We start from the raw sequence: 16492 nt of genomic DNA, 5'->3' as shown, positions 1-16492 counted from the left end.
AATGGGAAGCATCTCTGTTTGAGGAATTAGCATTCTTTGACATGATTTTCCTTTCCTTAGATTTCCATGAAGACAACTGACAAGGACCTGAATGGCCTCATTTTAGCTGCTTCAGTGTGTGGAGCTATTCCTTGCTCCTTTGTGTCTTGTGTCTGGAGTGACACTGGCTACTGAGCACCATGAAGGTTGTCCCAGAGAAGAATGCTGTCCGGATACTCTGGGGCCGGGAACGTGGTACTCGGGCCATGGGAGCCCAGAGGCTCCTGCAGGAGCTGGTGGAAGATAAAACCCGCTGGATGAAATGGGAGGGCAAGGTGAGAGACATGGCTGTTTTTGACATAGGATCTGTAGAGTTGACAGTGGAATGGGCTCTTAGGATGGGGCAGAGTTGAAGTCTGATGTATGCTGTGTAGGAGAGTTGATATACTCCCACTTGGGAGTTTGGTTTGCAAATTTGATAGACTCTAAGGGCTAAACTCTTTTTATTTTTAGAGCTAGACCTTTTTCTTAAAGGTAGTTTAGATTTATCTCTCTCAATTTGCAACTTGATCATTGTCTCCAGTTTTTTACCTGATACTGTAAATGCTAATCCTAATCTAGAATGGTTCATGTGCTTTTCAGATAGATCAAGCCACATTTATAAATAATGTATTTTAACAGGTTTTTTTTTGTTTGTTTGTTTTTGCTTTTTTTTTGGTCTCCCAGAGAGTAGAACTGCCTGATAGTCCACGCTCTACCTTCTTACTGGCCTTCAGCCCAGACAGGTACCTAGTATTATCTGTAATTTAACCTTAAGATTTGTGATAACATTGCTTCATGTATCTTTGGCCTAGTGTGATCTTCCAGGTTAATCCCCAAAGGCTCCCTGAAGCACTGTGTAAACAGAGCTTTGCCAGTGTATCAGGGAAGAAAGCAAATGAACAGTGCTAACAGAACAGTAGTGAAAATAAAGTAAATAGTAAAGGAGTGGAGATCAGAACATGTAAAATTTCTCTGCAACAGTCCTTTGCCTGTTTGATACAGGCCACCATTGACATGATGACTTTGTCAGCCAGAAAAAGTATCTCTGAAAGCTGTATGTGTCATTTGGGGACAGTGTAGGAAAGCCAGAAGCTTTCAGAGATCAGACTAATTCTCTTGCATATACTGCAAGATATACTGCATATACTGTGGATATACTGCATTAGTAAACAATGCTTATTTTTTTTTTTCATGTTGGAGTGGAGAAAAGTATCATTTTTCTGTGTTGTCCAAAGCTGATAAAATTTGTTACAATCTCACCTATCTCTTGATTCATTACTACTCTTTGATCCTTAGGACTCTCTTGGCCTCCACTCATGTGAACCATAATATCTATATTACGGAGGTGAAGACAGGCAAGTGTGTGCATTCTCTAATTGGACATCGACGAACTCCTTGGTGTGTCACTTTTCATCCCACCATCTCAGGCCTTATTGCTTCTGGCTGCCTAGATGGGGAGGTTAGGATTTGGGATTTACATGTAAGTATTCTTAACAGCCTTTTTCTTTGGTATTCTGAATGCATAGGCTTATTTGTCATTGGGTTCTTAATTCTGAAAGAGAAATTAGCCAGATTCTGAGAACTTCAGCTGAGAATTGGTAGTTATTACCTACTAATCAGTAGATATTAGTTCATAGTCTTTCCTTCTAAAATTGAACAGTCAGTGCTGGGTGCTGTGATGCACACCTTTAATCACAGCATTTCAGAGGCTAAGACAGGAGGATCACTGTGAGTTTGAGGCTAGTCTGGGCTACCTAGTGAATTCAAGGCCAGCCTGAACAATATAGTGAGACCCTGACTCAAAAACCAAAACAAACAAACAAAACCCCACACTTTTATTCCACTGCACATTTTAACATCCTGCAGGAGGCTCTGAGATACATTCAGAATGGATTCTGTTATCTTAGAGCAAAGATTGTATTGTACTCTGACTGTGATTATCAAAGCAAGATGCCCCAGTCCTATTGGTTGGCTAGTATATTGTTCTGTACCATGTTGTGCACAAAGCTTGAAGGTTTTTGGTTTTTTGTTCTGAGATAAGATAGCCTGGAACTCGTGTTTCTGCTGCCTCAGCCTCCCAAGTGGTGGCATTAAGGTTGTGCTTTCCTATTTCTGGCTCTAGTTTGGAGTTTTTGAAACTCCAAACTTCAGAAACAGGAACTGGGGGAATACTTGCTCTTAGATTGTAAGAGACTTGAACTGAGCTGAGAGTAATACTTATCTGATTCATAGAACAGACAGATCACTGATCTTGTACATTGTTTTTATGGAGGACCTATTTATTTATTTGGGTACTGGAAATTCAGTCCAGGGCCTTCATACTGAGCTATGTTTCTAGCCATTTTCTAATTGTTTAAAATTTTGAGAGACAGGGTCTTATTAAGTCACTAAACTGCCCAGTCTATGCTTGAACTTGGAATCTTTTGACCTTGAACTCCAGATTGCTGGGATTACTAATAGGCACCATCACACCTGGCTTGCAGAAACATATTTAAAGTAGACCCTATAAGTAGTTATTTTATACTAATTATCTATGTATTTTTATTTTTTGTAATATTGGCACCTGTATTTGAGATCTTTATACTGCACTATGTCCCTAGGCCCTTTTCTTTTGAAACACAGACTTGCCACATTGCCCAGGTAGAACTTCAATTTGTCGCAGCTTACCAAGTGCTAGAATTATATGTATATGCCATAGCACCTGACTTTTATATTACTTATTTTTGGGATTAAACTCACTGATCGATGAGCCATATACCCATCCCTTTTTTTATTTTGAGACAGGTTCTAGCTAAGTTTTCCAGGCTAGCCTTGATCTTGAATCTTTCTGCCTCAGCCTCCTGAATAGCTGGGATTATAGTTTTGTGCTACCATTCCTGGCTTCATTTTATCTTTAATGAAGTGTTCTTGAAGTTGACAGTTACCAATCTGTTGATAGTTTGTAACCTCAGAACATTTGGGATTGGTTCATTTGTAGGGTGGCAGTGAAAGCTGGTTTACAGATAGCAACAATGCCATTGCTTCCTTGGCTTTCCACCCAACGGCCCAGCTTCTGCTGATTGCTACTGCCAACGAGATCCACTTCTGGGACTGGAGTCGACGGGAGCCCTTTGCTGTAGTGAAGACCGCGAGTGAGATGGAGCGGGTCCGGTGAGTGTGTGCCCCGCCAGCAGTGTCTGGAACAGGCCTGGCATGACAGAGATCATTACACCTCTGTCACCTAAGGGTATGAGTGTTGTCTGTCCCCTCAGGGCAGCTATCAGAGAAGGTTGCTATCCCATGAATTATTTTTTTTAAGTCTTGTTTTTAATGGCTGGATAATCAACTAGGAAGCAGTTCATTTTGTTCATTTCACTTGCCTCACTTTCTGGTCTCTATAGAGCAGGGTCAATAGAATCTTTTCTTAGGTTCAAAGCCATAGGTGTTTGGGGTTTCCTTTTTATTGGGGGAGGGAGGACTGGAAAGAAATTCAGGTATTGTTTTTTTTTCCCCCAGGTATTATTTTAGATAGCTTCATGAGTGATTGCTCATCCTTGGTTGACTGTGTTCTCAAGTTGAAAGATAGAGATGTAACCATGCATCAAGTCTGCTAATGGGTAGTTTTTGAAATCTCAAGATCAAACACATATGGTATGCGGGATGTGTAGCTCAGTAGTAGAGCACTTTTCTGTCGTACATGAGCCACTGGGTTAAAAAACAAAGCCCAAAACCAAATACAACAACAAATATGTGTTGCCTAAGTTATGCCTAAGTTAAATTTGATATGCTGCTGCCTTTGATTTTGGTATTGAGGCTGGATATAGTTTCAGCTATTGTCACTTGATGTTGAGACTATTATTGTTACCAAAGTACATGCTTCTTGCCATTGTGCTGCATTGTATGAGAAGAACTGAGCCATGGTAGGGTGCATAAGTGCCTCTGCTTTACTATTAGGATGAGTTACTGAGTACAGTGAGTGCTGTGCAAATGAGCAGTCTTAGAAATAAGCAAATGTATGCTTAACATAGCTGTTTTCTTGGGTGCAAGGTTAGGTGTCTTTCAGATATGAAATCGTTATTTTTGTGATATACATTCCTTTATGCCAGCAAGAAGTATCAAGCACATTTTGAGCTCTTTAATTTTTTTTTTTTTTTTTTTGTCATTTTGAGACAGGGTCTCATTATGTAGTTCAGGTTGGCCTTGGGCTCACTTTGTAGCCCAGGTTAGTCTCGAACTCATAAGGACCCTGCTGCCTCAGCCTCCCAAGTGCTGGAATTATAGGCACGTACCACCATGCCCGGCTTCTTTAAAGGTTTTGAAAGCATGAAGTGGATGTCAGGCAATCTCAGGGTTATCAGTAACCATTGCCATAAATGTGAATATAGTTTTCTTCTCAGTTAACATAATCTCTCTGTGTTTCTCTGTGTCTTCTGTGATTTCAGTCTGGTGAGATTTGATCCGCTTGGACACTACTTACTCACAGCAATCGTTAACCCCTCTAATCAGCAGGTAAGATTCCGGAAGTTCCGACTCCATCTGAACTGTGAGTTATTTTCTAAGCTAGAGTTTTCATTCTGATTATATTGGATTTTAATTCTCAATACATAAATCTTTCTTTTTAGCTGAGACTTATATTAGCTTCAGATTGCATAGCTGCATAGTCAAAAGTTTCAGCCTTAATCTTGACAGGAGACTCAATTCTGAAACTCCTCAGTGATTGCCTCATTAGAAGTAGCACTTGTCATCATCAGGCAGTGTTGGGTAGCCTGTCACTTGTGTGTCTCTGGCTGGTTGACATTTTGTTTCCCCTTGTTGCTTTCATGTCACAGAGGCGCCTTCAATAGGAGAACTGGTTTACTAGCTGTATTCAGATATGTTGCTAGTAGGAAGTGAATAATTTAATGCCTTATGATTTTGATTTATAGCCAGCTACTGTAGTTCTCAGTACTTCAGGAATGGAGAGTTGTTGACTGTCTGTGAAGGTGCTTTTCCTTGGATGATTGTCAGTAGTTAGTTCTTGATTCACATGGAGGTTCTGCCTAACTGCCTTGCCTCTACCCTTTGCCCCATGCTGGTCCACGTTGCAGGGTGATGATGAACCAGAAATCCCCATAGATGGAACAGAATTATCCCACTACCGTCAGCGTGCCCTCCTGCAATCACAGCCAGTTCGCCGGACGCCTCTCCTCCACAATTTCCTGCACATGCTGTCCTCCCGCTCCTCTGGCATCCAGGTGGGAGAGCAAAGCACAGTGCAAGATTCTGCCACCCCCTCACCCCCACCGCCTCCCCCTCAGCCCTCCACGGAGCGCCCCAGGACTTCCGCTTACATCAGGCTCCGACAGCGGGTCAGTTACCCCACCACAGTTGAGTGCTGCCAGCACCCTGGGATCCTGTGCCTTTGCAGCCGCTGCTCTGGCACTCGAGTTCCTTCCCTCTTGCCACACCAGGACAGTGTCCCCCCTGCTTCTGCCAGAGCTACTACCCCTTCCTTTTCTTTTGTACAGACCGAGCCCTTCCATCCCCCGGAGCAGGCCTCATCAACGCAGCAGGACCAGGGCCTCCTGAACCGGCCGTCTGCCTTCAGTACAGTCCAGAGCAGCACTGCCGGCAACACGCTCCGCAACCTCAGTCTGGGGCCCACTCGTCGCTCTTTGGGGGGCCCTCTGTCCAGCCACCCTTCTAGGTATCACCGAGAAATAGCTCCTGGGCTAACAGGATCAGAGTGGACCCGGACAGTACTCAGTCTGAACTCGCGCTCTGAGGCGGAGTCCATGCCTCCGCCCAGGACCAGTGCCTCCTCTGTGAGTTTGCTGTCTGTGCTGAGACAGCAGGAAGGTGGTTCTCAGGCATCTGTGTACACGTCAGCCACAGAAGGGAGGGGCTTTCCAGCAGCAGGGTTGGCGGGTGAGTCCGATGGAGGGAATGGTTCCGGCCAGAACAGCTCAGGCAGCATTCGCCATGAACTTCAGTGTGACCTGCGACACTTCTTTCTGGAATATGACCGGCTGCAGGAGCTGGACCAGAGCCTGAGTGGGGAAGCATCTCAGACTCAGCAGGCCCAGGAAATGCTCAACAATAATATTGAATCTGAGAGGCCAGGCCCTTCCCACCAGTCCACCCCACACAGCAGTGAAAACAACTCCAACCTGTCCCGCGGCCACCTGAATCGCTGCCGAGCTTGCCACAATCTCCTGACCTTCAACAATGACACCCTGCGTTGGGAAAGAACCACACCCAACTACCCATCTGGGGAGGCTAGCTCCTCCTGGCAGGTCCCTAGCACTTTTGAGGGCATGTCATCCAGTGGCAACCAGTTGCCACCTCTTGAACGCACTGAGGGCCAGACTCCCAGCTCCAGCAGGCTGGAGTTGAGTAGTTCCGCTAGTCCACAGGAGGAGAGGACTGTGGGGGTGGCCTTTAACCAGGAAACAGGCCACTGGGAACGAATTTACACCCAGTCCAGCAGACCTGGAACTGTAGCACAGGAGGCCTTACATCAGGATATGCCAGAGGAGAGTTCTGAGGAGGATTCCCTCAGGAGGTAAGCAGTTACCGTCCTGCCTTCTACCTCCCTGCCTTTTCTCCTTACGTCTGTTCCTTAAACCCTGTAGATTTGGTGCTCTGTTGAAAATGTCTTGAGCCCATGCATCTGGTTCTGATCTCCCCATTGCATCTTGGAAAATTCTGCTCTGTTGGCAAAGCTAGTATCAGACCGGGTCGTGTGTGTGAGTCAGTTGGTTGTGCTGGCTGTTTTTAGCTAAGCTGAAGGCTCTGGCTTTAGCCTTGAAAAGAGAGCATAGATTAGGTTAGAGAGGTGTGAAGAGTGAGAGCCATTGAATTTCTATGTCCTGCCTTTCAACCTCTTGATCACTTTCTTGTGTAGGTCTAGGTATTGTGAGGTAAGAAAGTATCCTAGAGTGCCTAAGTATAAGTAGTAAAAGAGAACCTCTTGGTTCAGACTTGTATATTGGATAGGCTTTTCTTTGCTTGCATTGCTTTGGCAACTGTTTGCCTCCTATTCCTTATCTTTTGGAACAAAGAATCAGCATATGCACGTGTGCACTTGTACATGCGTGTGTGGGTATGTGTGCATGAGAGGATGCATATTTATCTCAAAGCTCAAAAAATTTTTTTTACAGATACACTTTTTTTTCATTTGTTTGTATTTTTGGGTACTGGAAATTGTCTTCTTATGTCTTCTGCCTGCCAAGCACATGTTCTACCATTGAATGACACCCTCAGCCCCAAGATTTGTGGAATGGGTCCTCTAGATGGAAATTCATCTTGGGATGGGAAACAGAAGACTTGATGGAAGACCTCTCTATACACAGATTGACATACCAGCCAACTATTTCATGAAAGAAACTGTGGGTGTAGTTGATCACCCACCACATGTTCCTTGTATAGCTATGTGCTCATCTTACTTGATTTATTAGGGACTTCTTTCTATAATTTTGTAAAGGTTAAATCCAGCATAATCACCAGCTCCTAGAATATGCCTGTCGGATCCAGACAACATATTAATCTGTATTATATCCTTTGTTGAAGTTTCTCTGACATGAGATTTTTACCGAGGATGGGAATATAGATTGTGCACATAATGTACTACTTGTTATTTTGAAAGGATGCTTTAGACAGTCAGTCAGTCAATAAGCATTAGTTGAATGGCTATAATTTTTCCAGCTTGCGCTAGGCACTGTGCCCACTGGAGTCTACAGTCAAGTCTATTTATTGATGTAAAATTTATCAAAAATGTAGACAATCGTATGCTTCCTTGTGTTGAATTAAATGTAGTATAAGCAAACAAAAAACCAACAAAAGTGTCTAATTTCAGAAAAAGGGAAGTATCAGTCAAAGTTTTACAGAATCTAGTTGAAAGATAGACAGAATTTAAGAGGAAAGATCTTTTTCTTTTAGCTGAACAGCATGTAGTAGAGGACAGTGTGTAGTATATTCATGATAGTAAGTAGTAAGGCCTGACATTGGGCACAGTGAGAAAGTTGGCTGGCTGTGAAAAGCAGACAGAGTAACAGTCTTGGGCAAGCAGCTCTTCCATTCATGGGTTTGGAATATTTTGTCTTTTTTTTTTTTTTCCTGTACCAGGGATCAAACTCACAACCTTGTACTTACCAGGCAAGTGCTTGAGCCACTGAACTAAATCCCTGGCATATTTTGTCTTACATAATAGCCCCTTTCTGCAGCCTCGGACGATTGTTTTTCTACTTGTGGAGAAAGTGAGAAGGCATCTGATACAGTGCCTGACATGTGGTAGGCACTCAAGGCACTAAAGGGAACCTTGAGAAGACTCTTTAGTTAAGCTGTAAGCTGTCTAGCAGTCCCTGCCTTGTAGTCCAGAAGAGCTTCTACTCAGCATTTATCTGTTCTGTTCCCACAGTACATTTTTCTGTACTTCATTTGAGCATTCTCTGAGTTAAAAATAAACTCAGCCAGGCTTGCAATCTTGGTGCTCTGAGAGGCTGAGGCAGGACAATCGCAAACCCAATCCCAGCCTGGGCAGTTTAGCAAATTAACAAGACCCTGTATCAAATATAAAGACTAGGGTTGCAACTCAGTGTGAAGGCCCTGTGTTAATGCCCAGTACCACAGAACAGACAAAAGGAACAAAAAGTAGATGTTGAGCCAGGCATGGGGGCACATGCCTGCAATTTTAGCACTCAGGAGACTGAAGCAGGAGGATGTTGGATTTGAATTAGCCTGGGCTAACAGGTGGGACCTTGTTTCAAAAACTCAAAAATTAATACACAAAAATAAAACCATAGAAACTATTAAGGTGGTACTAAAACCTTTTTTCTGCTGATGAATTTGAGGTAAAGTTTAAGCAGTAACTTTAACACACACTAAAGATGTGTATTGCCAGAAACGTTCCTTGCCATTTTCTAATAAATAGTTTTGTATGCTCTTTTGCTTTTGCATAGTTCTTATTGTAAAATTGTAGATGAATATGGTAGGTACATTGTAGATTCCCTTAAACGAGCTAGGATATGTTGACAACAGCTGATTCAAAAATGAAGTATCTTGTGAAACATTCTAAGTGCACACATGTTAGAGAAGGACCATTGCCTCATCAGCTGGCTGCATTCCTGTGTGAACCATTCATTCCAGCAGATCTGATCGATATCAGAAGGTGCTCATCTTCTCTGTCGGAGGAGTTAGACCCTGCTCCTGCTTCTCCAGTAGGTGTCATTGTTGGGCTGCTGCTGCTGCTAAGTTTGGATGGCTGGGGAAAAAAAGGTGTCCTTGTTTTTGTGAGAGGTTGGCTCTTATAACAAAACCTGTTTCTGTAGATGACTATTGTTTCTAGTGAGTGAAGTTCACAGAAGGTTATTGTACGAAGGGTTTTGTATCTTTGGTCTTATGGTGGGAGATATACTAAGGAGTTATGTTTTGATCCTTTGTGCTAGAGATAATTACTAGTGTGTATGAATAGTGAGTCTTAGTAAGCACACAGCGTGTACTTTAAAATAGTTCTATGCTGCTTAGTAGTAATAACCAGTGCAAGGTTTATCTTTTTGCCCTGTGGTCATAACAGGGAGAAGTTTCTGCATTACCTGGCTGGACCTTACAGCTTAAATGGTAGGCTCTTTATTTCATTACCAAAAGCTGATTTTTTTTTCTTGGTCAGAGAGTTTAGGATTCAGAAGGAAAAGATTAGGGTATTGTGGCTTGTTAGAGTAGGAGTCTCTTAGCTTTTTAAGGTTTGTTATTAGGGAAAAAGAAAGTTTAAAATGGTATTTTAAAACCAGAGGAAATTAGTCAGGCATGGTAGTGCATGCCTATAATTCCAGCATTGGAGAGGCTGAGACAGGAGGATCACTGCAAGTTTGAGACAAGCCTGGGTACATAGTGAACAACAGAGCAGGACTCAAAACAAACATTAAAAACTCAACAACAAACTAGAGAAACTCAGAGCCTATTTAGTCTAATGTGTCTCTGTTTCCCCCTAGTAACTGGGAATTGAACCCAGGGCTTCATGCATGTCAGGCAAGTGTTCTACCACTGAACAACATTGTCAGTCCTTGTTTAATTTTGTTTTGAGAAAGGGTTTTACTAAGTTGTCTAGGCTGGCTTAGAATTTACTATCCTTCATATTTAGCTGTGATTGACACAGTCATGACATAGAGACCACCATAGAATTGCTAATACGTAGAATCTTGGGCCCTTAACCAGTTATGTAGTATAACCTTGGTTTATTTTTTAAAGGCAATTGGGACCTAGAAATCATTTTTATTAAAAACTATGACCCTTTACCTGGGCCTATAAGTTCCCAATAGATAACTAAAAGTGAAACAAAATTTGATCTCTGTTTTGTAAAACTGTGGGTCATTGCCTTTTCAATTCTCTATACAAGCTTCTTTAGTCATTAATGGGGTGTCTGGTATTAGTCCTAAATTTACCTACTTTTAAGATTAGAGGACACCGGGATAAAAGATTTACAGAGACATTTAGCTGTGTCCAGAAGGCTCCAGCCATTGTTCTAAATCTGTGATTACGTGGATTTTAGTAAAAGCAGAGACTGATATAATTAAAACCACTACAGAAACAGTCATTTTATGGGAATGGAATCATGCTTCCAGCCATGAGGATTTTAGAGCTATAAAACCAGGACTGAGATAATAATGAACTGCACCTCAGCCTACTAGTCAATTTTTAAAAGCTGGCCTCCTGTCCTTAAGGGTGAAATAATAGTCTGAGCCCCTGTATCAGAGTCTCTCCCCCACCTGCTCAAGCTGGATTCCTTTTTTTGATGGGGGGAAGGTTACTGGGAATCAAACTCAGGGCATCACACTTAGAAGTCCTATTTTCTTTTCTTTTAATTAATTAAATTAATTTATGTTGTTAAGGGCCAACTTGATCTTTATCAGGTCTTTAAGCTAAAGTCTCACCATTTTCTGTTTCTTAAGTCTTTTTTTTTTTTTTTTGGTATTGGGGATCGAACTCACGACCTAGTGCTTGCCGGGCAGGCACTTATGCCACTGAGCTAAATCCCCCCCATTTTCTCTAATTAGAGTGTTTTCCCTATACATTTGTGCTTTTAGTTTTAATTTCCATTATTATTAAAAGCAAGGACCCATGAAAAACCAGTGACAGGATTACAGGTGTGCCACCACAGCCAGCCCAAATCCATTTGTGAAAATTTAAATACAGAGAGAGGAAGTAATTTTGTACAGGTACAGTACTTTTAGCAAAGGTGAGATTTGAACTCTTTGATCCTGAAGAGGGCACCCTTTCCTCCACTTTTTTGAAATTTGTGCTTTCATTCAGCTTTGCTCTTAACAAAATCTCTGTGGCTTGTGTAGTTTATTTATGTGAAGGGGCTCTCCAGTGAATTCTCATGATAAGAAGTTGAAGATCTGATAGATAATTTGTAATTATTATTTCTAGATAGAGATGTAACCAATGTGATTTTTCTAGAAGAAACACTGTTACTTGCTCTTGGTTCTACATTGGTCCTTATAAAATGGTCTCAGATAGATCATTGGGAGATCTAAATTAGTCTAAATCTCCCCCAGTTAAATGGTTTGTGTATTCCTTCTTTAGATACTTAACAAAGCATCAGAGCTAGATTGTTTAGTAAGTTTTGAATGTGTTCTGAAAACTGATGTCTTTGGATTTTCACTTTTCCTTGATAATAGGTGAAGACTGAAGGAGCAAGTTGGTAACCATAGCATTAAAATGTAGCCTACCGCATCCAAGGAGTCACTAACTCTAATAAGTAAAGCCTTAATGTTTGCGTGAACAGCTGCCAAATGAAGAATGAATGAATGCTCTTAGTAGGCATGTATTTCCCAACTCAGAAAGTATGTTACCAAAACTGTGAGGAAGGGTGAGCCTGAAACATTGTTAACAAACAGGGATTATTTGGAAATGCAGATATCTGGATTTTGCTGCTTATAAAACTAAAGCAGATTTACAGTATTTATTAAAAGTCAAACTTCAGAAATGTGCAGCTGTAGAAAGTAAATGTCCTGTGCAGAGGTACTGCTTGCAGATAATCACTGAAAGCAGTTTTGGGTAACTCCAGAACTTTTTCTTTGCAAATGAAAACATTTCCCTTAGTTCTAAAAATCAGATCTACCAAAATTGACTTTTAATCATATTACTTATTGTTCTTATATATCATGGCATTTTTTCATGTCTGATTTATCTATCAATATATGTACACAAATGGAAGTAAGTATTTCATAATGGTACAATGTTCAGTGCACATGGTTAGTTAGCCCTGTCAGTGGGGTTCAGATGGTTTCTGTCTGTGTCTCACAGCAGCATAATATTTGCATATGCATGCATTGTCTCTAGAGGATGAATTCAGAAGTGGAATTGCTAAGGTCAAAGAGTGTGAATGTCAACAATAAATGAAAATAGAGTATTATTACTAATTTAAGATGTGTTAAATAGTTCCTTTTCTTGCTTTCCTTTGCTGAGCATAATTTTCATTATTTCAATTATGGAACTTCTAATTTTTTTTTCTTGCTCCATAAAGGCTTATGCTTCTCAGTAGTAAACTGTCCCACCATTGAATTTTCAGGACCCTTCTCAAGGTTGAGAAAAACTTGTTTTTTTATTTTTATTTTTTTAACCACTATACAAATGAGGAAAAACTTATTTTTTTAATTCTAAATATCTGCCAGCTAAAGATGTTACCATATAGTACTTTGTCCTCTACCACCACACTTGGTATGAGGAAAGCTGCTGTTTTCAATCTTTTGATACTGAATCCGAAGTCCTCTGTTTTGTTAAATGTCTGGAAGGGCTGAAGAGTTCTTTGCTTATCATAAGGCAGTGAGTGTATTTACATATTTGACTTGTCATACAGTGTGGGTAGGGGACCAGTTGATGGCATTATGGGCATGAAGATGAAATGAAGGAGAGGAGAAGGTACCATTGCTATTGTCCCCCTCTTAAAGTTACTGTTCTTTTGTAAAATTGCTTTTAAGTTTTGTTTTTATCTGTCTGTTTGTTTGTTTTTGAGGAGGGGTCTTGCTGTGTAGTCCAGGCTGGTGCCACCACACACGGTTGCTTTTAAATTTTGAGGCAGAGTCTTGATAAGTCATTAAGTTGTTCAGGCTGGTCTCTAACTTCTGATCCTTCTGCTGCAGCTTCCCAGAGGGCTGGTGCTACAATACTTGGCCTCTTGCTGTTAATCTTTCTTTTCTTTGCCATACACTTGCCCAGCTAGGTCTTTCTGTGTTTCTGTTTCTGCTTTTGTGCTGGGAGTCAAACCCAGGATCATGCATATCTAGCTCAGCATTGCAGCACTGAACTACATTTCTAGCCCCAATTACTCTGTTTTGAGCTTTTTTGAATTCTGAGTGTATTCTTTGCTGTATGTTTTACATCTGCTATTTGCAAACTTTTTCTGTAAAAAAGACAAGGTAAATATTTACAAGGTTAATATTTTAAGATTTGTAGGTGGAACAGTTTTTCTTGTGATTACTCAAGTTTGCTGTTTACATAGATGTTATGTAAATGAATGAGTAGCTCTGTCTCCCCCAAAAACTTTGGGTTTCAAAGGAAATTTGGTTTTATATAATTTTTACATGTCATGAAAAAACTTTGTTGCTTTTCAACTGTTTAAAAGTATAAAAACCATTCTTAGCTTGTGAGCTACACAAAAGCAAGCTTGTGGGCCAGAGCTGGCCTTCAGGCTGTAGTTGGCTGATCCCTGCTTCATGAACTCAATTTGGAAAAGTCAGGTGCCAGAGTAATAAATACAAGGGTTTCTGATAACGAGGGCCCAGAAGAGGTTGGTCTGGGCCTCCTGCCTTTGTCTCTTTCTCTTGCTCTGAACTGTGGATTAGGTGCACAAGTATTGACATCTGTGAAAATTTTGATGGTAAAGAGCAGGGATAAGTACATAAAGAATTTCTTGTTTCCTATAAGATCTGCCTTTGCTCCTGCCTCCAGCCTCTCATAAGTCTTGGGATTCAGGTGTACAGCCTGCCCTGGTTAGAAGCATAGGAGCCTCCAAGCAGGTCATCCAAGCAGTGTTCCTGACATGGAGCTTTTCTCTCGGTGCAAGTAAGATTGCAAGGCAGTTACCCTCATCACCTCTCCTGGGGTGAGTAGGACGCTGAATGCACACTGTGATATGAAAAGATGCAGTTACTTCTTCAGGCTTGCAGTTGGACTACAGCGCCATCTGTGTGTGTGCTGAAATCCTAAAGACAATTTCCCTGCCTTCGTCCTTACCCTTGCAATCCCCTCCTCTACTGTGTCTGTTCAGACAAGACCACTAAGGGGTGCATTGAAGGTTGTTTCAAGACAGGTGTAGAGGATTCAGTTTGAGTAATGTATTTTGCTTATTTTACTCAGCCTGTTAAAGCAGTGTGGTAGCTTAATCCCTGTCCCTTCCTGGGTTTCTGATACATTTTCAGGTTGGGACAAAAGTCCAGCTTATCTTCTGCTCTTTGTTTGGAGTACTCCTAAAGAACATGTTTGTGTGACTAGATTAGACTTTAGTGGGTGCACCTGTTAACCTAGAGATTGCCAAATAATCTTCAGATATGTTTGGACCCTGCAGTGTTTCTAAACATTTTGATTTAGATTTCCATATAAATTCAGATTTCTGGATTCTATTGGGAAAAAAAAAATCAGTACGCTAACAACACTGGGTTGCACGTGTACATGGCAATCAGCAGAAGTTGAGTAGTTATGCTACTTTACTCAAGAAACAGACTTGTCTCTCCCCCCCACATTTTTTTTTTAAGCCCTTTTAGTGTTAAGATAGTGGCACTGGGGATTGGATCCAGGGCCTTAAGCATACTAAGTGAGTACCCTATTGCAGAGCAGTATTCCCAGTGCTTTTTAAATCTTATTTTGAGATAGGGTCTTGCTGTATGACCAGTCTTATCCTCAAATTTGTGATCCTCTTACCCCAACCTCCTGTTTAACTGGGATTACAGGCATGTACCACCATGCCCAGCAAGAAGTGACCTTTCTTGGAGCCTTACTCTATACTAGGGTGACTTCATGTTTTCTACTGGACAAGGCAGTGCATTAATGTAATCCCAGCACTGGGAGACTGAGGTGGGAGGAGATGAGTTCAAGCCTATGCTGGGCAGTTTTGTGACTGACTCAAAATAAAATAAAAAAATTTAAAACATTAAACAGGGCTGGGAATGTAGCTCAGTGTAAAGTATCTATAGTACCACCAAAAAGGGGAGGAAGATAAAAAAGGGGTAGGGGTCCCCTGCTGCCACTGAGTGTGGTGCACACAGTTGTAACTTAAGCGTTTAGGAGCCTGAGACAGGAGGATCATTGTGAGTTCTAGGCCAGCCTGGGGTATATAGTGAGTTTAAGGTGAGCCTGGACTGCATAGTGAGTCCCTATTCCAACCCCCCCCCCCAAAACAAAAACAAAAACAAAACCCTTTTCTTAGTGCCCTCCTACCTCAGGGCTCTACCAGGGGTAGGTACTGGACATTGTGCCCTTGCTTCCAACCTGCTGGTCCTGCCTAATTCACCCATAGAGGCTTCGCTGTGGCTGTAGGCTGACAGGCTGACAACCCTCTCACCTGATAAGCTGCCTGATTTTTAAATAGCAACAATTAACAAACTCCTGTTTCCAAAGGTGGAAAGAGAGGGTTCTAAGCAAGCCTGGTGGATGGGCTCACATTAGTGAGTTGATTTCCTTATGTGTCAGGTTATACAGCAGGCAGGCAGGCAGCCTTTTCTTGGGCTGTATAAATGGACTATAGAAGACCTTCCTCTTTCTGAGAGTGAAAGGCTGCAGGACTGTGGGGGCTTACCTGCCAGGAAATTAAAAGCAAGTTAGAACAGAAGTAGCAATTGTAATAGTAAAGGAATCAAAGGCTGAGACTGGCCTGTGTAGAGAATTGCAGCTTGTTGACATGGTACCCTTTTCTTTTGCTGCACCAGAGGATAAAAGTGTGAAGCTTTTTGCCTCTTTTATTTTCTCCTTGCCCTGCACCTGTTCACGTCAGTGTCCCAATTTCTTGTTTCTTCCTGCTCTTTCCCATGCATCCCTTCACCCAATAAGATGAGTTTTCCCCATTTCTTCCTTTGTTCTGGTACCAGATGTAATCTTTTTCTCTCTTTTTTCCCCTCATGTGTGACATAGGTTTACCTTCAGCGGTTTTTCAAGTACATAGTACAGCATTACTAATTACATGCTCATTGTCCGACAACTGAAGAAGTCTTTACTTTTGCATGATTGAAACCATACCCACTGAAGAGCAATGTAGAGAGCCCTTCCTGTCAGCCACCATTCTACCTATATTTCAGTGAGTTTGTTTACTTCTGTAGTTTTGTTTTGTTTTGTTTTTTGGTAGTGCTGGAGTGCGGGGGATCAAATCCAGAACCTTGCACATGCTGTAAGTGGAGTCCTATAGTACTTGCCATTATGTGAGTTAGCATAGTATCTTCAAGTTCAGCCATGTTGTTGTATGTGTCAGATTTTCTTTCTTAATTTCTTTTGCTTGTTTAGTGAGACAGGGTCTTGCTATGTA

General features: G+C 41.6%; 1 protein-coding gene across 9 annotated transcripts in view; it reads left to right on the top strand.

Moving 5' to 3' along the window:
- The window catches only part of Ambra1 (autophagy and beclin 1 regulator 1), a 186973-nt gene that overhangs the window by 38155 nt on the left and 132326 nt on the right, over window positions 1–16492 (top strand). For 5 of the 9 annotated variants that reach the window (XM_063227841.1, XM_063227844.1, XM_005001577.4 and 2 more), the window contains exons 2-7: window positions 61–314; window positions 706–764; window positions 1318–1501; window positions 2999–3171; window positions 4443–4509; window positions 5088–6544. In XM_063227841.1, the coding sequence (XP_063083911.1) occupies window positions 180–314; window positions 706–764; window positions 1318–1501; window positions 2999–3171; window positions 4443–4509; window positions 5088–6544 (2075 nt within the window). In that variant the 5' untranslated portion in view covers window positions 61–179. The remainder of the gene's footprint in view (window positions 1–60; window positions 315–705; window positions 765–1317; window positions 1502–2998; window positions 3172–4442; window positions 4510–5087; window positions 6545–16492) is intronic. The other 4 variants (XM_013147457.3, XM_003465185.5, XM_005001579.4 and 1 more) reach the window with 2 other exon arrangements.

This window comes from Cavia porcellus, unplaced genomic scaffold (assembly GCF_034190915.1).
Source record: "Cavia porcellus strain 051 isolate PalLab524CR breed Dunkin Hartley unplaced genomic scaffold, mCavPor4.1 scaffold_17, whole genome shotgun sequence".
Classification (NCBI taxonomy): Eukaryota; Metazoa; Chordata; class Mammalia; order Rodentia; family Caviidae; genus Cavia; species Cavia porcellus.
This window is presented reverse-complemented; position numbering and strand designations above follow the sequence as displayed.